General features: G+C 47.1%; 2 protein-coding genes across 3 annotated transcripts; one reads left to right on the top strand and one right to left on the bottom strand.

Moving 5' to 3' along the window:
* Positions 1-939: 939 nt before the first annotated feature.
* uba6 (ubiquitin like modifier activating enzyme 6) lies at positions 940-10,582 on the top strand. Of its 2 annotated transcripts, none has more exons than XM_079278713.1 (32): positions 940-955; positions 1,550-1,591; positions 1,717-1,811; positions 1,939-1,967; positions 2,050-2,144; positions 2,236-2,347; positions 2,562-2,642; positions 2,777-2,899; positions 3,006-3,129; positions 3,358-3,461; positions 3,560-3,622; positions 3,970-4,046; positions 4,221-4,287; positions 4,385-4,528; positions 4,665-4,811; positions 4,895-4,975; positions 5,077-5,154; positions 5,277-5,458; positions 5,639-5,744; positions 5,862-5,951; positions 6,040-6,120; positions 6,233-6,361; positions 6,459-6,510; positions 6,593-6,656; positions 6,734-6,803; positions 6,881-6,952; positions 7,044-7,167; positions 7,268-7,461; positions 7,679-7,806; positions 7,895-7,982; positions 8,088-8,182; positions 8,265-10,582. In XM_079278713.1, exons 2-32 carry the CDS (start codon positions 1,551-1,553, stop codon positions 8,404-8,406), a joined length of 3,078 nt encoding a protein of 1,025 aa, XP_079134839.1. In that variant the 5' UTR covers positions 940-955; position 1,550; the 3' UTR covers positions 8,407-10,582. The 2 variants fall into 2 exon arrangements, with proteins under 2 accessions (XP_079134839.1, XP_079134838.1); XM_079278712.1 differs by having other exon boundaries at positions 943-955; positions 1,498-1,591.
* Positions 10,583-10,596: 14 nt separating this feature from the next.
* On the bottom strand, positions 10,597-26,606 carry polq (polymerase (DNA directed), theta). The gene is made up of 34 exons (XM_079278714.1): positions 26,416-26,606; positions 26,165-26,261; positions 25,632-26,050; positions 25,282-25,526; positions 24,200-24,376; positions 23,986-24,116; positions 23,730-23,886; positions 23,545-23,656; positions 23,207-23,408; positions 22,971-23,112; positions 22,732-22,878; positions 22,416-22,628; positions 22,113-22,255; positions 21,768-21,957; positions 21,087-21,229; positions 20,713-20,906; positions 20,060-20,184; positions 19,402-19,645; positions 17,245-18,715; positions 15,597-17,160; positions 15,085-15,497; positions 14,595-14,802; positions 14,313-14,506; positions 14,099-14,230; positions 13,152-13,326; positions 12,892-13,018; positions 12,239-12,339; positions 12,065-12,147; positions 11,881-11,982; positions 11,693-11,804; positions 11,444-11,568; positions 11,234-11,369; positions 11,035-11,141; positions 10,597-10,743 (listed from the first exon to the last, which is right to left on the bottom strand). The coding sequence occupies exons 1-34, from the start codon at positions 26,484-26,486 to the stop codon at positions 10,630-10,632; spliced, it is 8,316 nt and encodes a 2,771-aa protein (XP_079134840.1). The 5' UTR covers positions 26,487-26,606; the 3' UTR covers positions 10,597-10,629.
* Positions 26,607-26,991: the final 385 nt, after the last annotated feature.

Genomic DNA, 26,991 nt, shown 5'->3' on the forward strand with positions numbered 1-26,991 from the left:
ATTTTTACTTCAGGCCAAACAGATATATAGACCTAAAAAAGACACAGAAACTTTTTTTCTCACACCCTCACACTCACTCACACACACACACACACACACACACACTAAAAAAAAGCACAGAGACACAAATTGCACAAATGTATAAAAGACAGCAGCAGACTTGTTTTTTTCCTTAAATCATCTTCCAGAATGGGAGTCGGTGCGTAAATGTTTCACTCGGCTGTTGACCTTTGTTCCTTTAAACAGTGGAAGACTCAAATGCTGCTTTTCTGACCTGTCTCTCTGGCTGGGACCGGTTCAGCAATCTGTCCTTACTTTCTCAACTGGAGCTGAGATTCACACAAAGAAATAATAATAAAAACGAAACATATCAGTTAAAAACATTTTGCATGGGTATTTTTAAAAGGTTGAAATAGTTTTTAAGTATTTTTGATTCTGGCATTTAATCATTCTTTAAAAAACAACAACAATAGTTTGCAGTACACTATTTTCCCAGTGAGATGAGAAGATTGATAATCAAACAGTTGTCTTTGTCTGTGATTTCTCTGATTCTCCTCACGCTGAAAATACTGACACTACCTCTTAAATGCACTCAAATGCAAACTGCTGAAATATCCCAAACTTCTATTAGTGTCATTAATCTGTACATTGCAACACCCCTCACTATTTATTTCTCCTTTAGTTTTTTCTTGATTTATATTATAATAACACCCCTGTTCAGTATTTTTGTCCTGGGCCTATGAGTTTGTGAAAATAGTTTTCTTGCTGATTCATACTCAGTTATATTTCGGATTGGATTTAGTGAATAAATTAAATTTTAATCACAAAATAGCTGAAAAATACTGTAAACATTGGATGACCCCGATCACGTGGTCGTCGTAACCCGGAACAACTCCAAGTTTTTAACCAGTCACAACCATATTCATTCCCTCTAGCCCATCGCGCATACTGACAGGTAGCTACGTAAGATTATTTGTCTCATTTTAACAATATTCACAGCGCCTTTTTCATATCGATTGGTAGAAAGATAATAACTAAAACCGCTGTCTACCCTGGGCAGTTATCCGTAGCATAACGTGTGTGTCACCACTTTTAACGAGTTTATGACAAGTGTCCTCGCCACCGGCACCAGGCAGCAGGGGCACTCAGCGCGAGCTAGCTAGCTGTAGCTGCTAACGCTGAGCTTTCCCCAGCAGGTTCACAAGTCAGCCAGCGGTTATTACGGTAGCTAACGTCAACTCAATTGCTGTGAGATTTCACTGTTGAAAGACGTCACTACGTTGGCTCGAGACAGTCAGTTTACGTTTGCGCGCGACTGACAGCTGCCAGGTTTAACAACATTGGTGACAACTCATATTAGAGTCAGCCGGGGTGTGTGGGTAAAGTTAGCCATTTAGCTAACCCACAACAGGGCGTTGGTTTTAGATTACTACCGGTGGACAACCCATGCGCTTTCTATCTTTGGTAATCCCTGTTTGTACTCTGTATGTGGTTCAGTAGGTAGAGCCGTGTTCTCAGACAGTTGAATTCCCCCCTCTTCCCCTCCCAGCATGGCTGCAGACTCGATGGAGATTGATGACTCTCTTTACAGGCAAGTCTAGTAACCGCAATCCCTTATGAAAGCACTGGAAACTACAGCTAACGTGACATTACAGTACTGTGCTGTATACTACAGTCCCTCACACTTCCTCTTCCTGCCTCCCTTTCTTTGTGCAGTCGCCAGCGCTATGTGCTGGGAGACAGTGCTATGCACCAGATGGCCCGGTCCTCAGTCTTTCTCAGTGGAATGGGAGGGCTGGGAATCGAGATAGGTAACGTTGGGCTAAAATGTCCTATTATTGCACACCAGCACTGCTGTAAGATATTCAATGCCACAGTGTACACATTATCTACTGTCACTCAATGGTGGTTTGACACTGATTCATTCTGGTTCCACAGCAAAGAATATCGTCCTGGCTGGCGTGAAGGTATGCAGTACTTAATGTTTCAACGTGGAGTGTCCTGAGAGTTGGTCTTCCTGTAGCCTTATATCTTTGTATCTGTGTGCAGGCAGTCACCCTTCATGACACAAAGCAGTGTGAAACCTGGGATCTGGGCTGCAACTTCTTTATCCACAAAGAGGACGTGTTGAGCCAGAAGAGAAGGTAAAACACAACGCTGGACTGTTTCTCTTCACCTCTGATATCGCTCACAATCTAACACATCATGTGCCTCTTCGGTCACATTGTGGCGCAGGGTGGAGGCGGTGTGCCCCCGGGTCGCAGAGTTGAACCCGTACGTCCACGTCGACGTGTCCTCGTCAGCTCTGGACGACAACACCGATCTCGGCTTCCTCTGGAAGTATCAGGCAAGGCTTTGCTTTCTAGAATCTGTAGTTCTTGGAGAACGGAGGGTGGAATCGATCAGCTTGGATTCGCAGCAGTTAAAATAGATTGTGGTGGAGAGGGTTTCAAAATCAAAAAAAAAAAAAAAACACTCCTTCAACTTGATCTCCTTTCACGGCTGTCATCCAAAACGCCCACTTGTTCCAAACCTGCATTGTGCTCTGCTCTCTCCTGCAGTGTGTGATTCTGACTGAAGCCCGACTGAGCCTGCAGAAGAGAGTGAACCACTTCTGCCACTCCCATCGGCCCCCCATCAAAGTAAGTCCACGGTCCCCGGAGCGCTTATACAACGCACAGCGCTGGCTGGACCACGACTTGCACGTTGGCGCAATGCGCAAACAAGTTAAACGCGAGAATGAACCGCTTTTTTCTTAACCTGGTGTCCTTTCCAGTTCATTGGCTGTGATGCGTACGGCATCTGCGTGCGGGTGTTTTGCGATTTCGGAGAGGAGTTTGAGGTGTCGGATCCCACAGGAGAGGAGCCCAAGGAGATTTTCATCCAAAGTATCACTCAGGTAGTCATCTCTCTATCTTTCTTCTTCCTGTCAGGCAATTTTCTTTCATTGTCAGAAGGTAAAGGAGCTTCATTTGATCTCCTTTTGTTACATTTGGACCCTTCAGGACAATCCTGGGGTGGTAACCTGCATGGACAACCAGCCCCACGGCCTTCAGACCGGCCAGAGTGTTGTCTTCAGAGAGGTCAACGGCATGGTGGAACTCAACGGCACCGCACGGCCCATTTCAGGTATTATTTCTGCATAATAACTTCACTGTTTTTGGTGTATGTTTACGATTGCAGTTGTAACACCAGCATTACCGATGAATCACATATTTACATACCATTTAGAATATGGTCAATCATATTTATATAAGAAGAAACAAATGTGCTGTACGAAGAATTAATGAGATTTTTTTGAATAAATTGACATAAGAGCGCCTTAATCCAATCTGTGTGTGTGTGTGTGTGTATTAGTCTTCTCCCCTCACAGCTTTGCAATAGGAGACACATCCCAACTACAACCATATGCACATGGAGGGTTCTTTGTTCTGGTGAAAACTCCCAAGACGTACAGATTTGTAAGTCCAGTATTTGTCAGAAATATTGCAGATGAACCAAAAAAAAGATAAATACTTGTTTAAATAAAGTGTGTGTGTGTGTGTGTGTCCCCTTTCAGGAGACATTAGAGAGACAGTTGTGTGATCCTCAGCTCCTGACTCCAGACTTCAGTAAACCAGAGGTGAGGGTTTCAGACCCCATGGCAAACCAAGGTTTAAACTTTGGGCTCCAACCAGGGCCACAGCAGAGCTAGCGCACTTTAACAAGGCACTTGCCCAAAAAGCATGCAGCATAACCAGCTTAAAAAGTTTGGATTGGATTGTGTGTACAGACGAGTAGAGTCACATGGCTTTGAAGTAAAGTTATTCTTTTCCCCTGATAAACAGCTCATGTTAGTTTCAGTGACGCCAGTCTTGATAAGTGAGCCCTGCTGTGTGGTACTAACTGCTGTTTACAAACAGCTTGTAACGTTTGTTTGAGTTTAACCAAGCAGTTTCCCCACAATCCCCCTTCTTATCTACCCAACAGGCCCCGCTACAGATCCATGCAGCCATGTTGGCTCTGGACACCTTCCAGGAGCAGCACAGCAGACTCCCCAACACTGGGTAAGCTCAACCTTTCTCTGCTCGTCACTGCCCAGATCTTATCTGCTGCTTTACTTCCCTGTACTCAACAGACACCGATGATATCTTTGGTCCTGGATGTGGATTCCAGTGTGTGAAGTTGTTGGAATGTGACTCATTCAGTTGTGATTGTTTTTTTACTTTTTATGCCATCAGGTGCTCACAGGATGCCGAGGTTTTACTGAAGCTAACCAAGGAAGTGAATGCAACTCTCAGGAACAAAGTGAGTTTGTGTGTCCCTCGTCCTTTTGATTTTGTCGAACCTGCAGAGATGCACACACATCCTCTTCGACAGACGCCTTAACGTCTCTCCTTTCCAGACTTCCGTGAACGTGGAGTTGGTGCGCTGTCTGTCGAGAACAGCGAGGGGAACCCTCCCTCCGTTAGCAGCGGCTGTGGGAGGTCTAGCCAGCCAGGAAGTTCTTAAGGCCATCACAGGGAAGTTTGCGCCACTGCAGCAGTGGGTAGGTCACTCGATTTAACCACAGAAGTGAAAACGGTGCTTATTAACCGTTCAATGGCTCAATCTACCCTGTTAAACAATTTTTGCATCTTTTTAAAAACTGAAGTTAATTCTCCTCTGTTTTCTCCTGCGTTTAGTTTTATCTCGATGCCATCGAGGTCGTACGGCCGCTTCAGTCCGTCGCTGCCGAGGAGTTTTCCCCAAGGGGCGATCGCTACGATGGGTTACGAGCCTGCATCGGTGAATCCATGTGTCAGGAACTGCACAAGCTCAGGGTCTTCATGGTAAGGGTTGATCAGTGCGCATATGTTGGAACTGTTTTTACGGTTCTCGCCCAAATGAACCGCTGCCACGTCTTCTCCTCCAGGTGGGCTGTGGGGCCATCGGCTGTGAAATGCTGAAGAACTTCGCCCTGCTTGGGGTGGGATTGGCCAGCAGCTCAGGAGAGGTGGGCGGTCTCTCTGCGTTTCCTCTAGTCTGTCTGACTTGATGTATTTCACAGCTCGTCTGTGTGTATTTAGTGAGTATTTCTACTCTGCATCTTCTCAGGTATTCATCACAGACCCCGACCTCATAGAAAAGTCCAACCTCAATCGGCAGTTTCTCTTCAGATCGCATCATATACAGGTGAACCTTTCAATGCAATATTTACTCACCTTTTACTAGTTGCAATGTGTGGAATCGTGTCTCTGATCAGCATCCACCACACAGACATTCATGCACTTTTTCCTTTTCTCCCGGCGTCTCAGAAACCGAAGAGCACCACGGCAGCAGAGGCCACTCTGGAAATCAACCCGGACCTGCAGGTGGACGCTCGCCTCAACAAGGTGTGTCCCGCTACCGAGAGCATCTTCAATGACTCCTTCTACTCCCGCCTGAACCTGGTGGTCACCGCGCTGGACAACGTGGAGGCCCGCAGATACGTGGACAGGTCGGCGCAAATATTAAAGTGACACGCGAGCATTCAGTTGATTTCTATTTCTTTCATTTAATCTTTCACTGACTGAGCTCGGCTCTCACCATGAACCCAGAAAGAGCACACCTCCGGCATGAATCGGGGGAGTTTTGTTCACAAATTTGGCCAACAAGCGATATCGTGTTTCGTTTTCAGCCGCTGTTTATCCAATCAGAGACCTCTCCTGGACTCCGGCACCATGGGAACTAAAGGACACACAGAAATCATCGTGCCAAATTTGACTGAGTCCTACAACAGCCATGTGAGTGTGTGTGTGTGTGTGTGTGAGACCGTCTTTGTGTTTTTTGTTACCGTGGTGTACTGGCAGTCCCAGACGCAGACCTAAGTCTTTACAGTGATCATTGGCTTTGCTCCCCAGAGGGACCCCCCAGAAGAGGAGATCCCATTCTGCACTCTCAAGTCCTTCCCTTCTGTCATAGAGCACACCATTCAATGGGCCAGGGACAAGGTCAGCCAGCTCAAAACCCAACAAGTTACCTTTCTTTTTTGACCGTTGTTGTGTGCTAATTCTGAACTTTAACTTTGGGTTTGTCTAGTTTGAGAATCTGTTTGCACACAAGCCCTCCATGTACAACTCATTCTGGCAGACACACCCCTCTGCTGAAGTGGTGATACAGGTGAGGCTTTGTACGGCTTAAGTGTTGTTCCGACTCGTTATAAGTAGCCTTAGACAGCAATGTGATGCTTTACATGAAAATCAGTGTTTGAAGATTGTGTGTGTGTGTGTAGAGGATGCAGCTGGGGGAAAGTCTGGAGGGGTCATTCCAGGTCATTAAGCTGCTAAGCAAACGGCCCAACAAGTGGGAACAGTGCATCACGATCGGCCGTCTGAAATTCGAGAAGTACTTCAAGAGAAAGGTAACAAGTCTCCTCCTGAAAACACACATTCGTTGAATAGATCGCATGTACACGAGTGTTGGTGCAAGCTCCACAATCGTTTTCTTTCTGTGTGTAGGCCCTACAACTGTTGCACTGTTTCCCTCTAGACACGAGGTTAAAAGATGGAAGTAAGCATACCTCTAAAGTTGTCAAATGATTTCAGTATGAATTGTACTGCAGAGCAAAGTTGATGATTCTTCTCTTCCTCAGGTTTGTTTTGGCAGTCCCCAAAAAGACCTCCAGCACCTATTGATTTTGACTTGAACGACTGTTTGTGAGTATGCTCTCTTGCGTTGCGGTTCTTGTTGTACGTTTCACATCTTACCAAACTCTCCTCGTTTCCCCCGGCAGGCACTTCAGTTTCATTGTCAGCACTGCCCGGCTCTTCGCGGGGATTTACAACATCCCTTACTCAGAAAAGGTAGGTCACGTACGCTCATGCACTTTCTCAAACACACACTCACTTACTCACTGACTGGACTTTTCCTTCTTTATCAGGATGTCACCGAAGAGGAGGTGACCAGGCTTCTCTCAGATGTCAAGATTCCCGAGTACAGGCCCTCGGAGAAGGTGAGCTTCGCCACTGAGCTGGTGCTTAAGCTTCTATCATGGTGTAAAAAAACCAACCCTCATCTTGTTTTGACTGCTCTGTCCCTCGCAGTGTATAGAGACCAACGAGTCTGCAAAGAAGCCCGATTCAATGAAGTTGCCTCTGAGCAGCGAGGAAGAGAGGGAGGCCATCACACAGCTGGAGCAGGCCATCGCAACCGACAACGCCACAGCAGGTGCACAGACAAAAAAAACCACAACAAATACCAAATTAAAAAGACAATATGTAAATGGTAATCGGTTCTCTCTGTTCTTGATGTGTGCGTCCACACACAGAGAGGCTACAGGTGAGCCCGCTGCAGTTTGAGAAGGACGACGACGCCAACGGCCACATGGACTTTGTCACGGCGGCGTCCTCCCTCAGAGCCATGATGTACGCCATCGAGCCGGCCGACCGACTCAAGACCAAGCGGATCGCCGGCAAGATCATCCCCGCCATCGCCACGGCAACAGCCGCTGTGGCTGGACTGGTGAGAAACGCCCCCCCCCCGCATCGATGGGTTAACCGGGCGCCTACGCAACACATGACAATATGACGATCTGTACTTTCTGTTGGGAGACCCTCGGAACACGCCGGTGGATCCAGACTCGCAGTATTAGGATGTCAGGAGTGTAAATAGATGTTGAAAAGTGAATTCCGTTGTTCTCAACATCCATAACTTTATTTCTTTTTTCTGATGCGTTCAGGTGGCCCTCGAGTTGGTGAAGGTGGTCGGAGGCTACGAGTTTGAGTCTTTCAAAAACTGCTTCTTTAACTTGGCCATCCCTGTAGTGGTGCTCACGGAGCCTGCCCAAGTCAAACAGTCACTCATCAGGTAAGGGAATGCTTCTCACACTACTGAAGTGATGAAACACCTGCAACTGTTTTGACCACACCCACTGAATGTCTGACGTCTTTCCCAGGGACAACATTTACTTCTCCATCTGGGACTGTTGGACTATCTTTGGCCACGAGGACTTCACCCTCTCTGACTTCATAAACGCAGTGAGGGTGAGAAGCCATTTGCTTGTATTCAGATGATCGTATTTCCCCTGAAGTTTGTCGATGCTTCTTTGTCCGTTAAGTTTTCTTTATCCATTGCTTGTTATATTCCAGGATAAGTATGGAATCGAACCCACCATGGTCGTCCATGGTGTGAAGATGCTCTATGTGCCTGTGATGCCTGGGCACTCGAAGAGACTCAAGCTAACGTGAGTGTTTCCTCCTACTCTATTCTTCGTAACCTCCCCTCTGAACCTCGCACCCCTGAACCTCGCCTCTGCCTCTCCTCAGGATGCAGAAGCTGATCAAGCCATCCGTGGACCGCCGCTACGTCGACCTCACCGTGTCATTTGCCCCAGAGGCAGACGGAGATGACGACCTGCCCGGCCCCCCCGTCAGGTACTTCTTCAGCCGCAAAGGAGAGACGCCCTGACGCCTGCCCGGGTGGCGTCCTCAAGCCTCTTGTGTCCTTACTCCTCCCTTCTGTCATGTAACTTGTTGTACCCCAATAACCTGGGCCACGGCCTCGAGCTTTCCTTCAGGATGATGTCTGACTTGGGCATAGCTCCTGGGTCCCAACACCAGCCCCCCCGCACCACCCCTCTGTACGTAACGGAACAAGAAAAGGCCAGTCCTGGTCCCAGTTTTTCTTGCCCTGGATCTAGCCAACGCGAGGCTGCTTGAGTAGCACTTACCTGTACCTTTTGTACATATATTTCCTGTTCTGTTTTCTACTCTGGTAACAAAACAATGCACAGCTCCGGCCTGTGTCGATGCCTTAATTGATTAATAACCTTTTTTTCTGTTTGTGGCAGTGAGTCTGACTGAAAACTATGTTTACAGAAACCTGCAACTTAGTCTCGTTTGTGTTTTTAAAGTCTGGTGGGCCCGGGAGGGGGGGAGGGGGGGTGAAGTGTAGTTGTTAGGCATCAAATTCTTCTTCCAACCACAGAATATGACAGATGTTGGTCATCTTCCTTTATAGAAAGACTTTGAGGCCAATATTTGTTAACAGTTAGAGGTGCAAAACCACCAAAGACACTGACTACCATTGTGTCTGCGGAGGATTGTTCTGTTTTAAACATCTCTATCCCAGCGGGATGGTATTAGCCCAACATTACGGAGCAGATGTGCGTTGCTCTTAACTTCATGGGTAAAAGCACCCACTAATTGTAGCTGCTACTCTCACCCATCATCTTAACTACTTAGGTAATTACAGTATCGACACCGGTTAACACATTTGGGTGAGCCACATGTTCCTCATTAGATTAAGTAATGGCATGACTTCAATTGTTTCACACACAGAAGAGGCTTTTTTTTTTTGACTGACAAAACATCTGTACCACCATCTGGGATCGCACTCCTGTATTTTTTGTTTTTTCCAAACATGATCCGTGCTGTTGTTGCATTTGTTTATGGGTGTGTCCATGACACGTATTTATTTACTCGTTACTAATTTGTGTCTAACTGAGCCTGTGTTGTTGTTGTTGCACCGGTTTATTATGAATGACAAACAAAAGTCCAACTGAAAGCGTTTTAAAGTGAATCAGTCTTCTGTTTAGTTCCAGTTGAAGGTTGTGAAAAGGGGTCTTAGAAATCGTCTATTGGCAAGAAAGTCAATGTAGTTGAGTGAAATCAAAGATATTTAGCTCTGTATTGATACTCTTTAATACTGACAGGTCTGCATCAATGAAGACTACAGACACACAATGTTTCCCCGACCATGTTTATTTTTCTCCCCGTAACCAGAGGTGGTGAATTTGGCTTTTCACAGAAACAGTCACATGTTGACACTCTTCTTTCATAAGTGTTAAACTAAACTTGGTGTGCGACAATGACGATGTATGTTCCTGTGACAGACAACTCAACGGTCCAATAAAATGTGAGATTTTCAGGATGTCCTCCAGACTACGGCTGCTCCGCGTCTTTTTGTTCTGAATGCACCACGGTAGATAGATTTACGAGCACGAACTCTTTTGACGATTTATTCATTAAAAATTGTGGAGAAAAAGGCCGAACATTCTCCACTTGCAGGTGTGCTGCTTCTCCTTTACATATATCGTTGTAAAGTGAATATCTTTAGACATCACCATTGTCACTGGGAAGTTGTGATAAACATTTTCCTATGATTTGTTTTTGACATTTCATAAAACATGAACACCACAAAACACTTAGGACAATAATTGTTGCAGCACAGAAAATAAATCGAGAACATTTCATGTTATTACATTTCATAGATTATCATTGTGCATAAAATCTCATGGCAAGTAATATCAGTAAATAAAAAGGTATAAAATGTGTCACTAAATATAAATACATTCAACAGTTCATTTACAGCTCATATGCTTTTCAAATTCATCATTTCATTAATGTAGCAATTAAAAAATATATAGATTTTAGTGTGGTACAGCAGTAATAACATTACAGAGCCTTAAAGGGACAGTACACCCCAAAATTTAAAACTACCTATTTTCCCCTCTTACCTTTAGTGCTGTTTATCAATCTCGTTTGTTTTGGTGTGAGTTGCCTAGTTCTGCAGATATCTGCCCTCTCTCCAATATAATGGCACTATTTGGCACCACAGGTAACAGGGAAAATGTGTATTTAGATTTAGGTCGGATGAACTGTCCTTTATGTCGCCATGAAAGCATTCACATTATATATCCAGGTCCTGCAAGTTGCCCCAGCTCGGTCCCGCCTTGACTTTGGCCTTAAGCTTCACATACAGTTTTACTGCCGACTCCATCTCCCTCTTGACGATCTGAGCGACCTGACAGAGACAAAGAGGTATGTATACATGCGTTCTTTCACAGAATGTATTACCCTGAGTCTCGGCTACGTTTCAGTAAACATGCGTTCAAAGATTTCTCATCGCAGGTCCATTAATTGCTGCGTAATTAATTATATCTCAAATTCAGGTGATCATATCAAGGCTGAGACTTATCAATACATACAACTGGAACTAACCTGCTTTTGTCGGCCCAGAAACAAATCAATGACATGCAGCTTTCTGTAAACTACGCTACAATGCGTACACGATACTACTGAAAGATGTTCGTACCTGTATGAGGTCTTCCTCCGCGGTTTCATAGAAGAGTTCATCATGCAGCTGCAGGATAAAGTAGGCCCCTCTGAGTCGAGACGTCCCGACCCCGCGGTGACCGCCGGCTGTGTAACGGACACCGTCAGACACGAGTCATTCACACAACTTTCCTTCTTTTGCCGTACACACAGCAGATAGAAGATTGAGCGGAAGTCACCTGGACACGCGTGCTGGTGAGACAGCGGAGCTGCGGGATACATTTTCCGCAGTCGTTTCTGGATGTTCACGGTGGCAAGTTTAACAATGTCTGCCGCCGAGCCCTGCACCGTTGTGTTCACTGCCTGGCGCTCGGCCTGAGAGGGGACACGGAGAATTTTGGGAATGAATGCAAACTTGCAAATGCTTTCCGATGAACGGGCGAGCTTACATGTGCTTTGGCGTGCCCGTTGGCGTTGGTGATGCCCGGCAGGTATCTCCTACGGCCCATCAGAGTCTGGACGTAGCCGTTCTTTCCACACTTCTTCACGGTTTCTCGAAGAAAAGCGTTGATCCCTGAAACGCAAGACAGGACACGGATGTACCCTTTTTTTTTTTGTTGATTCACATGTGCTGAACATTCACGACTTTGATGGCAAAAGATGTCGAGAACACCAAAAAAAAACTGTGCGGCGTATACCTTTGTATCTGGCCTTGAAACTCTCTATGTAGCAGGCCGCGTCCTCCTCCTCCACTCCCATCTGCTCCCCCAAAGACTTGGCTCCCATCCCGTAGATAATGCCGTAGCAAATCTGCGAAGACAAATGCGCGGGCGGTGAGTGTGCGCACGTGTGTCCGCGTCAGCGTCTCTTTCCTGCCTGGTTGTACCTGTTTCGCCTGTTGCCTGAGGTCGTCCTTCACAGACTCCGGGTCGACGCTTTTCCACTCGGCGGCGATGCAACGAAACACGTCGGCTCCTCCGTTCAGCACCTGGCGGACGCACACAGTTCGTCATTCTATTTCACCTGTTCCCCGGTGATTGTCGTGCGATGTTTCCTTGCGATTGGCAGACCTGCAGAAGACGCTGATCCTCGGAGAGGTGAGCCAACACTCGCAGCTCCAGCTGAGAATAGTCTGCTGCCAATATCATCCCGCCTGCAGCCCAGTGCAGAAAGACACAGCTGGTAGAGCAGTCCGACAGTCAGTTACAGACAGAAAAGGTGATGCAAGATATATTCATAGCAACCTGAAAAGGGTACGAAGGCGTGTCTCATGCTGACGGAGAAGGCCGGGCCGTGTTCTGCGCGGCCGGCTGCAGCCGAGGGCACCACTGAACGTCTCTTCTTTCTGTAAAGAATCAGCATGAGCATCAGTTGGACCAACGCTGGAGTTCGCTTAACTCTTTCATTTGATTTGATTTATTTGATTTACTTATTTTATAATTAAGTAGAACATTTTCCTATTGTTTTTTCATTCATCACTTCTTTTATTTTGATTAAGTTGTATAATTTTATAATTCCATTGTTATTTTATTTTATTTAAGTTGTATACGTTGATTGTATTTTATTGTATTTAAGTGGAATCATTTTATTGTTGTTTTATTGTATTTACGTTCCGGTTTTTAAATCGCATTATTTTACTGTTACATGTATTGTAGGTTTTACTTCTATTTCATTAATTCTTTTATCATTTTATTGATTTGTGTGCATTGCCTCAAATTGTTAAAATTGTTGGCTTGTCAATCTGTGAAGCACTTTGAACTGCACTAACCTGTATGAAAGGTGCGACACAAATAATGTTTGATTGATTGAGCAGATTGAGTTATGAGTAAAACAACAGTTATTTTACATTCTTTGGTGACAAACACATCAGGTGCAGTGAACTCCGAGGTTGACCTACCCTGATTTGGTGGTCATGTGACTGGTGCTGTCTTGTGACGGTGGGCTCTCCCCCACCACCGCTGGCATGAAAATCTCAAAGTCTTTGGGGACATTCTGTACGTTGGGCTCAGTGAAGCTCACTCTACCTGAAACACAGAAAGAGCAGCATCCCCGCACGCTTTGGATCTACTTTTAAATTGTATTGAACAACACCTAATACACATGCGTTAAAGACAGGTGCGTGTAATGTCTGTGTGTGTGTGTGTGTGTGTGTGTTACCTGTGGCTGTGTGCGTCTGGGCGATGGGGTATATTCTGTCCATGGCCAGTGTGGTGTGGTATCGCTTCTCCCTCTGCAGGGGGAACACCACTTTGGTCAAGGCGTTAGTGATCCGCCTCCACTCCAGAATAACGCCCGGCAGCGGGTGCAGGGGGCGGAGCTTCTCCAGAACATCCTGCCAGACATCATTGCAACTCAGTTGACTTCATCGCACAAATATGACCTCATGTTCACCCAACAAGTGCTGGGCAATATGGCCCAAAATCTTATATCCCGATACAAGTCATTTCATATCTCGATATATATATATATATATATATATATATATATGAATGAATGAATGAATGAATGAATGAATGAATGAATGAATGAATGAGTGAGTGAGAGAGAGAGAGTGAGAGAGAGAGCACAATATAGCATGTTTTCTGTCTAAATGAAATAACCACATGGTAAAGCCTATTTTTGTAAACTTTTTTTCTCATTTAATTAAGAACTTTAGTGCAAAATGAACAGTTTCTCGTAAAATGACAGAGAAAAATTAATAAATATTTCCAGCTGTACAGACTATGTATACATGCATGCGCACAGAGTAATCTGATGAAGTTTGATTTAATAACAAAGGAGTATCCCCCGTCCTGATGAGTAAGCGCTGTTGTACAGTAATGGAGCTTAAAGGGTGGAGATGCTTGTGCCATAAATGTTTGTCAGTTGGAGTCCAGCTTGGTAATCGCATTGATCTGAGTGGTAGTGTGATGTAAAAACAAAAGCGAAATCTTCCGTCAAAATACTTTACATTAGATATTTCTAATATATTTCAGTTAGCATGTGCTCATTGTTATCAATCTCCCTACGCAATTGCGTATTACGATATCTCGACGGATGTGATTTCCTCGCGATACGATTCCTTCGAAAGACGATGAATCACCAGCAACGCAAAGTCATTTCACCTTGGTGGTGCTGAACTGCTTGCCGAGTCGCACTCGGCCGCCCGCTCCTCTCCTGGTGTAGCCAAGAGTCTTCTTACTTTTCGGTCCGCCCACGTCCCCGTTTGGAGGCAGGTGTAGCTCTAAGAACAACACCTACAGTACAGCGTCAGCCCACATTAGATTTAAAACAGGAAGCATTACAATTTTTCGATGGGAATTTGAAACGTTGTCGTACCTGTGCTACGTCGTCGACGCTAGTGAGGGAGAAGCTGTGTCCGGTCAGGTCGTACGCCTGGGACTCCAGCGCTGCGAGTTTGGCTTGCATCACGTGTTTTTGTCTTTCGCACTCTTGGACGCTGAAGCCCAATCCGTTCAGCTCCAACACCGCCAAAGACACCTGGGAGGGCATCTCGACGCTCCGGAATAAACCTGACAACATGCATGCAAACCTCGTTACCATCATCATGTTTACCGCAGCTCTTACCACTGTAGGAATCTTCTGTGTCTGCTCCTCTACCAAGCATGCCGTCCTTCTCCAGCAGGCCACTCAGGTGGTTCATGACGGAGTGCACGAGCACGCTCTTGGTCGCCGCCCTAACGCGTGGGCAGTGTGCGTGTGCGTTCCCAAGTCCGTCCAGCAGAGGCAACTCCTCAGGACAGTAGACGGTCACCATGCTGGGTAGAGTCCTCTCCTCGCTGCCAGGGTCCAGCAGCCAGCACGCAACCTACGGCGGACATTCAACACAGAGTCAGCAAAAACTAAAAACATTACATATTTTGTCCATTTCTGTTGCATGTTCAATTTTAAAGTCCCTATGTGCGGATTTTTTTTTTACATGATTCTAACACCATTTCAATTATTCTGATGGTGAAAGTTTTTGTCGAAAATGTAGAAAAGAGTCAACAGAGGCAGAAATGTGTGAGAATGTCACCAACAGCTGGCTCATAATTACCAGGATGCAAGTTTCTATCTACGCGCTGTGCGAGAACACACACGTTTCTCTCACCTTGGGATCCTCGCAGTTTCCCTCTAAGCTGACGCCGCAGCTCAGCACTAGCCTCTTGTACACCTCGATGATGTCATAGGCGACAACCACGCCCCCTCTGTGAGCGGCCGCTGGCCGCGTCAGACAGTTCTTCGCCTGCCGCAGCCTCTCGCTTACTGGCAAGTCGACGTCCAGCGGGGGAGGGGCCAGACTGGAGCTCAAACCTGACGGGGTAACACTTTTTGGAGTGAGCTTGTGCTTGAACGCATGAATGTTTGCACATGTGTCCGTACCTTTGCTCTGCTCTTGCTGCAGAGACATGTAGTACGCGTCTCTTGCTCCCCAGCAGACAGACAGTCCGATCAACACCAGTCCATCGCTGTCTCTTACCGGAAAACCGTCGGCCCTGTGGAGATTCTGGTGAGCTGCTGACGCTGCACAGAAAACACGTGCATTAGAGAGGAGGCAGCATACAACACGGGCTTTGCTTATAATGTGCCATGTCACTTGTGTACATGTTTATTATCTGTTACCTCTCTTGTGTTTTCCTCCTATTTGCTCCTCCGCCTGCTGACTGTGTTCCCTCTTTTCACAGGCCAAAGCCAGAGAGTAGCGCTCCTTTGTCTTCCACTCGTTAATAAAAGCGCCGAAGAGGCGCCTGTCACTCGCCACGTCAATGATGGAGAACGTGCCCGAGCTGCTGGGGGAGAGCAATGCATCCTGGGACAGCTGAAGAGTAAATACTCCAGCCCCAGGCGATTCGGCATCAGAGGGAAGCTTCTGCCGGGTGGGGGACGGAGAGGCGTGGTCTCGTGGAGGGCTAAGGCTCCGGCTGGCGTGCGGCTGGGGGTTCGTTTTTGAACCCGGCTGGTGTTTGTCGTTGCGATCCGACGTGGAATCCGGCTGCTTGGTGTGAGCGACAGCATCTGATGGAGGATTGCCGTGTCCTGGGCGAGATCCGGGGCATTTTGCGATTGCCGGTTTCCTCCGCAGGAGGGCTGAGGGAGTCGACCGGTCGAGTGGCTGAGCGATGAGAGGCGACCGGACGGATGAGGTGGTCAGTTTTACTCTGGGGGTGACGGGCGGCGTTTCCTGAGTCGGGGGAATGAGATCGCCAGCAGAGCCCGGTCTCTCCGTTACATTCTCAAGGCCCTGTTGTTCCTCTGGAGAACGGCTCCCCGCAGCGACAGCCCGCATGTCCGACCTCGCCCCATCTCTGTCCACCTGCATCGAGTGCTGAGGTCGATCTGGAGCGTCTGCTGTATTTGCAGCGTTTTTGCAGGCTCCGTGGCCCGTTGTGGTGTTCAGCCAGGGCTGGTCAGACATACTAGGCCAGCGGTCAAAGATCTCTTGCAAACCAGGGCTGCAAGAAAATGAGCTTTCGGTTGTGTTCTGGACTTGCGGGTGTTTTAAGACTGCATTAACTGACAGCAAAGCATTCATTTCCTCTTTTGTCTTTACTTGTTTCCCATTGTCACCTTCTTCATTCATCATTTCCTGTCTCCCGCCTGCTTTACTGCCATTTTGTGCGTTACTGTGCTGTTTAGTTGTGTGTGCAAGGCCTTGATTCTTGCTGGCTTTGTCCTCGTCGTACTCATTTGGAGTTGTGGTCGTAGTGGTGGGTTGTGGCTGTATCTGCCCGGGTTTGGCTTGTGCCTCTGACAGCTGTTCCTCGGTCTGAACGTGCTCGGCGTTGGGTCGCTGAGCTTCATGAGTTCTCTCCGTGTGTCTGAGCAAGCTCTGCCTCTCCAGAAAGTGCTCGCCCACCAGCAGCGAGTCGCCCCACTCGGACAGGTTGAAGGAGGACTCGCCCCACTGGATGGCCTCCTGCTTCTCCGCCTCCTGGTTGGCGAGGAGCTCACTGCGCCTTCGCTCCTGGCTCGATGGAGGGGGGCCTCCGACCTGCCGGCCGACGAACTCCTCCTCTTCGTCCGATTGGCCGGGGATCCGCGGCGGGCTCAGACCGGCCAGCAGGGAGCTGTCGAACAGGCTGTCGAACAGGAAGCTGCTGCTTCTGTTGACGCTCTCGGAGGCAGCCGGGTCGGCGTCCTCGTCACCTCCTTCAATTACGTTATCCCCACCTGGACCTGGAGAAATCTGTAAACATTTTGACTTTTAAGAGACAAACTGCTTGAATGCATTCATACAATCAAAAAAGAATGGAAGCTTCTGGTCACTCACCTGGTGGCTGGTGTCAAGGATGAGCTCCATCTGGCTGTCTGTGAGAGAAATATCAAATCTGGGACATGCGTTACTTTTCTCAAGTGTCTCCTTCTCCACAGCTGCATCTACCATTTCCTCCTCCCTTTCCTTCTTGGATTCTACCCGCCGACTCCCATCGTTCCCATCTCTGCATTGGCATGCCAGTTGAACGATGAGTCTCTCTGTCTGGGTGTACAGTTCAAAGCTGTCGCCGAAACGCTCTTCTCCTCTTTTAACAAGTCCCTCGGCTTCTTCTTCGTCCCCCGCATACAGCTCGGGAGACGAGAACTTATCCGCCTCTCTGCCGTTCATCCTCCGTCGCTTCGCCTCGGGCGAGAACAATGGAACGGAGGCAGGAGTGGTGGTCCGGGGGGAGTCAAACATATCTGCATTTGTGGGCGCGGAAACAACGGGAGGGGTTTCTTCAGGAGCTCGAACGGCTGTAGGCACCGGATTTTGGACTGAGGGATCCACCAAGGGTTCTACATGATCTTGTAGGCTTTTGTCAGTTTGTATAGAGTGGAGGACTTTGCTTAAGGCTCTCGAGTGCTTCAGTCTTCCCGGTTGCACGGGTGACTCAGCGAGCCCCGTGGCACCATCTACGTCCGATGTCCTTGTAGGAACTCGGCGTTGTTCTTCTGCTCTGGATACCGGAGCTCTAAAGCGGGGGGGAGGCATCGGGGGAGGAGAGGGCTGAGGACGCACCACTGGGCGAAACAGGGGGCTCGACACGATGTCGGCCAACTCCTGCGTCAGGCTCCTTTCAGGAACAGGACGATTCGCTCGACAAGTCTCCGGTCCGGCCCCTTTACTTGTCTCCACCTCTTTCGGCTCCACTTTCTCGCGCTCTTCCCCTCCTTGCTTTGACCTCACATGCTCTTCTCTTTTTTCATCTGGATCTTCTGAGTAATTTCCCATAATTGATTTTTTATTTGGCTCCCAATGTTTTGTTGCTTTGCTGCGCTCCACTTGCACGACATTTCCTGTTTGTCGGAGTTCTGGCTCCGTCCGGTCTACATTTCTGGAGTTCTTTTGGTCTCTGTAGGCGTCTCCTTCTGCTTTCTCCATTTTCTTTTCAGACATCCCTTTCTCAGGTTTATATTCCTCCACCTTCTCGTCGGTATCTCCACCCTCACTTCCCTTGACTCTGTCTCCTTCCTGATGATTTGTATTGTTGTCGACCTGTGCGTCACGTGAGCTGAGATGCGATGCAGCTGAGGTGTCTGAACCGTCGGCGCTGTTCGTAGCAGGAGCCCCCGGAGGAAGAGTCGTGGGGTCCCACTGAACTCCTAACTGGGCCAGGTCTCCCCGAAGGAGGAGCCTCGCCTCAGACACGATCTCAACGGCGGCCTCCTGTTCCGTTAGGGCCCGGCCGCCGGTGACCCAGACGCAGCGGAGGCTCCGTCTCTCGGCCGCCTCCATCTCGCTCTCGTCCACTGCGCGCTTCGAGCTGAGACAGACAGATAAGTGCATCGTTGGCTTTATGTCTGGAGTCATGTTTCAAGTAGATTATGGCTTGATGTGCTGATGGTACAGTTGCACATCATTTATCCATGCTTAGGGTTTAAGAGGAGTTTACGGGAACATACCTGCGTCTATCTCCTTGAATTATTTTCTTTAAATAAAGGAGGCTGGTATTTTTACAGTGGTGTTGTTAAGAGTAACGCACAATCCAAAAACATATATATTCAAATGAGAAACCTCTTGATTTAGGTCTATGAGAACACATTTTTATACTTTTATCTATTTAATATGTTTTTATATTAATATACATCACAAATATATTAATTACATTCCTTAAAAATTGTAATATCTATATATATACACTGTATAATATATATATTATATAATAACGGACAGAATGAGGGCAGCTAGAACGAACTGAATATTAGTGAAAAGACTAAACAAAATAAATTCAGGTGTATGGGTTGTACGTGATCGGGACAGGGTAGTTTTTAGTTATAACTTGTTCACTTCATCGTAGTAATCAGTCTTGTTAATGTGTGGAAACTGAGAGTGGAAACAAACTACAAGTGCTGTTCTGTGCACGAGTCTCAGCTGCGGCAAAGAGGCTCACATCCTCCTTTACCGAACATGCATTAATCATCTCCATGCTGCAGACAAACACACAGCTACCTCTTAAATGGGACAGCGTTCCTCAGGGCTTTCTCCACATCGGCCACAGTAGCCCGGGCCAGTTCAGCGACGGTGCAGAGGCCCTGTGCGTACACCGCTCTGGCTCGTGTCGCGTTCAGCAGGGAGACCCTGACGAGGTCGACCAGCTCCCTCTGGACTCCGAAGCTCAGCCTGGTCTGGTACTGGGAGAGCACCAGCTCCATGTTGTGCCATCCCAGACGCTTGCAGAACACCGTCACCATACCTGAAGGGGTTGCAGCAAGGTCAGAGTGATTCTGTCCATGATCTAGAGGCACTGAATTACCAATGTGGTGCTATTTGATTCTACTTTCCTTTGGGTTCCCTTTTGTGTTTACACTGATAATAAACCCCATAATTAGCATGACATATACTCACACCCAGACAAACTTGTTCCGTGCTACATTTAAGCACACACCATCCGAGTCTGAATTACATCCGGACCTCATAAACCCTCTCAAAGTAACTTGATGAAAGAAGCGTGAGCACTTTACATGGCTCCATGCTGTGTATCCATCCAGTCTAGAGTGCGAGTCTAGTTACTGCCTTCCCTTTTTAATGTAAAGTCTTAAGTCATGGAAGTCAGAGTCGGCGTATTCCGCATCCTTGGAGACGCTCAGCAGCGCTCCTCGGCTCGTACCTGCATAAGTAGAAGCAGAGTGCTGGAGGGACTGCAGCTGCCCACGATTGCAGTTGTATTTGGATGCCACCGTTCCCAGAGGCACCTCCTTCACCAGATCCTGCAGCACAAGGGTGGTGAAAAACCTGGGTGGAGAGAATGTGGAGAGGACAAGAGTCCTACGTGACCAAAAACATTCCCAAACATTGTATTTGTTGTTTGACTCTCAGGGGATAAGTCCTTGAGTGGTTTGCGTTCTGAGTCACCTTTTTATCCAAATAGACACAATTTTGGGAATCAAGGAAGACACATTAAAATCATGAAAAAAAACATCCATAAACTAGTACATATAGGTTTATATATACACAGTATAAGTATATATAAAATATAATAATCGGTCGCTAGTATTATATCCCACCAAAACTGAACATTAGCTTCATAAAGGCTTTATGGATCCCTTAATTGTTCTACTACTTGAATTCTGGCACACTAGCACACAGAAACCGGGACTTTAATTGAGTAGTAAATACGGTAATTATTTTTCCATGCCACATGTCACAAGTTGGCAATTACAATTATCATATTTTGGGCTCCTTTACGAACAGAAACCCACACGAGGGGACTACCGGTATTTGCCAATGCTATGATATGAATAAAGTGTAATTGGGCATTACCGTTTGTGAATTGCCATCTGTCTACGCTGCTTCTCTGTCTTGGCGACGAGTTTGCCGCCGACAGATCTGGCGAGGAAACCTTCCTGGACGCCCACCAGCTCCGCTACTCTCTTCATCGATGCCGATAGCTGTTCCCACAGACAGAAGAACTGGTACCAGTCTATGGTGGTCCACTCCGCGTACAAGGGGGAGATCTGGAGGGGAATTTGCACGTAGAATTTGAAATACCGTGCGTTCGAGGAGGGGGACATTTTTGGTTGATTTAGTTACTATTGGGAATGTATGGGGCGAGGGTTCGGAGATGATAGGGAGGGATTAAAGATGACAGGAATTTTGTTGAAGCAGATAATGATGCAAGAGGTGTGTACGTGTACCAGATAGAGAATGTGCAAGTCATTTTCCAGCACAAAGCCCTTCATGGCCCGCTGGAGATCTGCAAATATTCCCAGAGCCTCGGGAGGGGAGAGGGACGAGGACAGGGTGGCAGCTCCGAGTTGAGTCGGGCGGTACCGCTCCTCTGGATAGGCAAAGACATCAGGATATACAATAGTAATTGTAAATGCACAGGAGGTTAAGCTTATAGTCTGGCTTGTACACTTTATAGTGAAATATTTGATGCATGAATACGGAAAATGCTTGCATTGCTCTTCAAAACTTGTTCCAATCTGAATTAAAGGAGACATATTGTGCTCATTTTCAGGTTTGTACCATTTTGGGTTTCCACTAGAACATGTTTAACTGTTTTAATATTTAAAAAATAACTTCTCATGCTGAACAAACCTTTACACACCCTGGACACGTTTAAAATGTTTACGTTTAGTTGTGAAGAGGTCTCTAGATTTGTATAGTTGTGACATCATTTAAAGGCACAGTGACTGAATACGGGTGTAATTTACTTCCACAGTATCGAAAACTTTATAATTAAAAGATGCGAAAAACTTACTTTTTACAATAAGAGACATTTAAGTAAAAACACTTTTGTTGCAGGGGTTCAATTTGTACCTAAAAATCCATTTTCACCGTATGTCATGATATCGAGACCGCACTGGCAGTACCTTGTCCGTCCTTCTGGATACTGATGAATTCGTTCCCCATCAGCCATTCAACACAGGCCTCAATAGCTCCTTTGTTATTCTCTTCGTTTGATTCTTTTTTGCCGTCACATTTCATGCTGGCAGCCAGTAGTGAGCACAAAGCATATGACCGCACATCCTGTGGAGTGCTGGCCACACCTCCGACAATGATCTGTATGTTGGGATGATTCAAATTAGCGTCATGAAACAACAATAGAGGGAAACTAATCTGACCTTACATCGAAGGCCTCCCTAAAAAGAGACATCTATTATTAAAGAGGGAATTAGAACATGATCTATTTACGGACTGGAAGATATCGGCCATACCTCGAGGATGGCTCGCAGCATGCTGGTGGTGACGCCGTCGCCCTCCCGTCTCACCAGGCAGCTGCTGATTGGCTGAAGAACACCCTTAAGGAGAGTGATACCTTTCTGACGCTCCGCCTCCTTACACACCAGCACACTCTCACCTGAGAAGAGGATGAACAAAATGACTTGAGGCCAATTCAATTTGCTTGAGTTTTATCACAGAAGATTGTTGATCACGTTTTGTTTCCAAGCAACTGGAATAAGAATGAACAGACAATACAAAACAGTTTTTTTTTTTTTGCCCCCTTCTTCCCTTCATACCTATAGTGTCCACTCCTTTTCTCCCCGCCCGTCCTGCCATCTGTTTGTACGTGAGCGGGTCCAACAGGTGTCCATTGAAGGTAGGGGTTCGCACGATGACCCTGCGAGCCGGGAGATTAACCCCCGAGGAGAGGGTCGAGGTGGCGGCCAGGACTCTGACCATGCCCTGACGAAAAGCTCCCTCCAACACGTCGCGCTCATCAAATGTCAAACCTGCAGAAACAAACTATCTTATTCGCATGCCCACACACACAAAAAAAAGGAAACATTCAGGACGCTGTTTGTTGTGGTTGAGAAGTTGTGCGAGTGTGTTCACCGGCGTGGTGGAAGGCCACCCCCCATGGCACAGTTCGCTGGAGGATGGGGTCCAAACCAGCTGGAGTTCGTCTCAACTGGGCTACGACATCCACCAGTCCCTCCCGATCCAGACACACCGGCTTAGGCTCTGCTTCGCCCTGACGATCTGAAAGGATGAGACCAGGAATCTACGACAATCCTCACAACGCGCTACAGTTGGGCTTTAACCTCATTGTTCAAATGTAGTGTGCACAATACCGGTATGTCTGAGGTTGTAGAACTCTCTGGCGATGCTTTCCGCCAGTTTCTCACACCAGTTCTTCGAGGGGCAGAACAGCAGCACAGAGCGGCCTTCGCTCACGGTCTCATAGCACAAGCTCACTATGTGGTCATCGTCGCCCTGAATGAGTCACCACATGCACATGATTGTATTACTTGTCGAAAAGGATCAAACGCGCACATTTGGACGATAACCGACCCACTCTCTTGGTTACCTTAACGTGGAGCGCAGGAGCGAACCGCCGGACCACAGCGAGGCTCTTGTCGTAGATGTTGCAGCCCACCTTGAGATGCTCGTGCAGGGGCACAGGCCTGTAGTCCGTCTGGTAAAGCTCTGCACCCAACCAGCCGGCCAGGAGGGCGAGGTTAGGCAAGGTGGCGCTCATACCTATGATCTGTACGCCCTCAGAGAGAGACCTGCAGAAAGGTGTCGTTGCACGGACAGACTTCTTAATGCGTGTAGTAGTAGAAGGACAGGATTTATTTTTTTATTTTTTTCAAATGCTAGCTGTTCCGCAAAATAAAAGTCGAAAAAAGACAAAAGTACACAAACCCAGTGGCATTCTGCTTCTGCGCAATGTAGCGGATTTTGGTTAAGAGCAGTTCTAGTAGATATCCTCTTCCAGAATCACCAACCATATGTAACTCATCCACCACCACCATACCTAGAAGTACAAAAATAACTCAAACTCCATGTTTAACAATCAAGAAAACACACAGTTATCCCCGGTGTGTTACCTAATAGACCCATGTTGTCCTCCTCAATGAGTTTGTTAATGAGAGAATTGGCTTTTTCTATGGTGCACACAGCCACATCCAGCGCTGTGAACCCTCCAGCGGCCGAGGTGCTGCCCATGTATCCCTCCACACGAACTCCTGCCTCTTGAAACACACTCTGCAGGGTTCACAGATACAGGTCGGTTACATGGAGATACATACGCAGACAATCAACACAGCGCCCAGAAGCACATGCATGTACGGTTCTCCTCCTCACCTGAAGGTAATGCATCTTCTCTTTAGCCACAGAGACAAACGGCAGAATGAAGAGGGCTTTTCTTTTAGTCTCCAACACACGTTTCAACATCAGCAGCTCCGACACCAGAGTTTTTCCAGCACTCGTGGGGGCTGAAAAAGAAAGGAATTTAAAAAAGCCGAAAACAGCGACCGACTCTGTGAATGACTTCGTAGAAAGGCGTTCGGCTTCTTACCAGAGTACACCAGGTTACCTCCCTGCAGCACCTGTCCGACAGCGAGGCACTGAGCCTGCCATTCGAACATGCGAGTCACGCCGTGTTTCTGGTAGCGCTCCAGGACAGGTTTTGGTAAGCCCCAGTTGCATAGCAGTAGCTTTTCGGCTTGCCCCGCGGGAGCACACAAGGCAATGCCTACAGTAGAAATTATTTAAAATAACTACCTTGCACATGGTGTTCAGTCAAACTGGTGGGAGGAGTCTTAAGTTCTGCGAGATATATTTTGAGCACAGCAAAGTGGATTTGACATGGGAAAGAGAAATGATATTTCAGGGAGTACATCAGAGATACAATCCAACGTCAGATAGAAATGTAATCCAGGAAATGAAACATACCGAGACCAGAGATATGTTCATACAAGGTTGAAGGCTGCTTAACTGGCCCGGGACCCCAAAGGTTCAAAGCTTCTTTCAAATCTTGCACCGCACTAAAATGTTTATTTTTCCTCCTTGTATCAAGTTTAATTTGAAGGTTTAATTTCAAGGTATCAGTTTATCATGTTGCAAATTCCTAAATTACATTTTTTAATGAATTACCAAATAGAATTAAAAGCCCAAGTGGTGTTCCACGTCTCTGGAATTATCTGTCCAAAAGTCAATATTTAGGGGGAAAAAAGATAGATGTAATTATTTTTAAATTCCCAACATGTTGTTAACGAAGAATCTATTCGGCTTCAATCCATATTTGTTGGCGGTTAGCCATTCAAAAACAACATGAAGTAAAATAAAAATAAATTAAAAAAGTTTACTCTAAATTACCTGGGCCATCGAGCAGCACCAAAAATTACATTCATATCACCACAATTACTCAAAATAAAGTCTAAGGGGATGCCATCCTAAAATATGATAAGATACATTCAATAGAAGCTTTGAATGTAAAAAGGGTGGCAGGAAAGGGGGACTTAACGGGAGCCCAGCAGCTCATTTTCTAGCAGGTTTATTAAGCCATGACAAGGTGTCAAAGGGGTCAGCGACACACAAAAACAACAACGACTGCAGAAAATATGAACCTTTAAGAAGGTTTTCACAAATAGACGTCACCTTGCTGAGGCAGAGTGTCGCTGAGAGCACTCAGGTCTAAACCACTGGGGACTGCGAGCACAGAGGCGGACTGATTCTGGAATGACGGCTGGAGTTTGGCCCTCTTCATGGCGGCTGCGAGGCGGGTGGGGCTGAACAAGACGTAGTCCCTGGATACATCCAGAGGTGGATCAGCGTTCACGTTTGACCCACTTTTGTCCTCGCTACGTGGAGAGCCTTTTCTTCCGGGTGGAAGCGTCTGCCTGCTGAGACGCACAAAGTAAGAAAAACATTTGTCAACAGAGAAGTACAGCAGCGGACAGTCGAAGACAGGAGAAAAACTGGGCAATAACGTGCAAGTTAAGACTCACTTGCTGGCGCTGCCTACTTGCTGACCGTTTCTGATGTCCTGACAGGATAGTGCATTGATGCAGGAGGAAGCCGGTGGTGGCTGCGTGTTCTCCGGGCCCCTCTGAGCATGCTCCGCTTCCTCAGAGTCCTCACCGAAGAGAAGCCTCTGCGCAAGGTCTTTGCAGTCGGCTCGCCACCCTGGCCGCTCACGATCGCCCCCACGGCCCTGGACTCCCTCCTGGGCGCTGGGGTCTCCGTCAGCCCGCGGGGGGCCAAAGACAGCTGATGAAGCCGGCTCTTCCCGTGCACCCCCGTGTAGCGTTGTTGGACGCACATTGTCGGCTGCAGGCTTCACTGGGTCTACAGCATCCAACACCTGCAGCATTTCTTCATCAAGAGCCAATGTGGATTCTCCCAGTGGAAGCACTGCTCCTCCATCCTGAATTTGGAGATGAATACATGCCATTGGTGATCCAGGTGGATGTGGAGGAGAATCAGAGCTGACAATAGGAGCAGGAGAAAAACTTCATCTCTCTCAAGCTGTCCCACTCACCACGAGGCTGTCCCTGCGCATGTTTGCGTGGCCTGATATGAAATGGGTTTTCTGCAACAGTCTGCCTCCATCTGGTGGCTCATCAGGAGCTTGGAAACTGTGCTCAGAAAAAAAAAGTTCTGTCTGAAGGTTCAGCTGTTAGAAATGCTACAAAGATTGGAGGGTGTCTCTAGGCAACAGGAGGAATTTGGTGATGATTCTTGTAAATCTGTCAACATTAGTGTTTAGGTGAGATCGTGGGATAAACTTACCATTTTTTCTTCTTGATCTGGTGCTGCCCCATGTAGCTTTTCTTTTTCAAGGGAGGACCCGAGGCGCTCATGCTGAAGAAGATGTACTGTTTCTGTCACACGGGTGAGTAGGTGGATGTTCATTGACATGACATCAGTTTGACGCGTGCCGAGTTTACAAACTAAATGTAACAGTGTGTGTTACAGGTCAGGAAGCGGTTGAGCCAAAACAAGCGTCGCAGTAGGATCCATTATTTTGATTGCGAAGTATAAACAACGCAATCTTCCTGTTGGGCGGATGGGCTGAGCGCCGAACAAACGTGAAATCAAAAAGTCCGCCGAAGTGCCGCCCCGGTGCTCCACAAAAAACAGTCCGACGAAACAAATGCTCGCATGCAAACGTTCCAATGAAGGACCGGCGCACTGCTGTAGCGAATACTAGCAACAGTGTTGATCATACTTCTAGTGATATTGAATAGACAGTCTTATAAATATACGTTTGGATGAACAACATGTTTATGGTTGAATGAAATACACATTTAAGAATGAAGGAAATATGTAGTGAAGTTGATGAAACATATAGTTTTTGAAAGTATT

The sequence above is a fragment of the Melanostigma gelatinosum genome (genome assembly GCF_949748355.1).
Source record: "Melanostigma gelatinosum genome assembly, chromosome: 11".
Classification (NCBI taxonomy): domain Eukaryota; kingdom Metazoa; phylum Chordata; class Actinopteri; order Perciformes; family Zoarcidae; genus Melanostigma; species Melanostigma gelatinosum.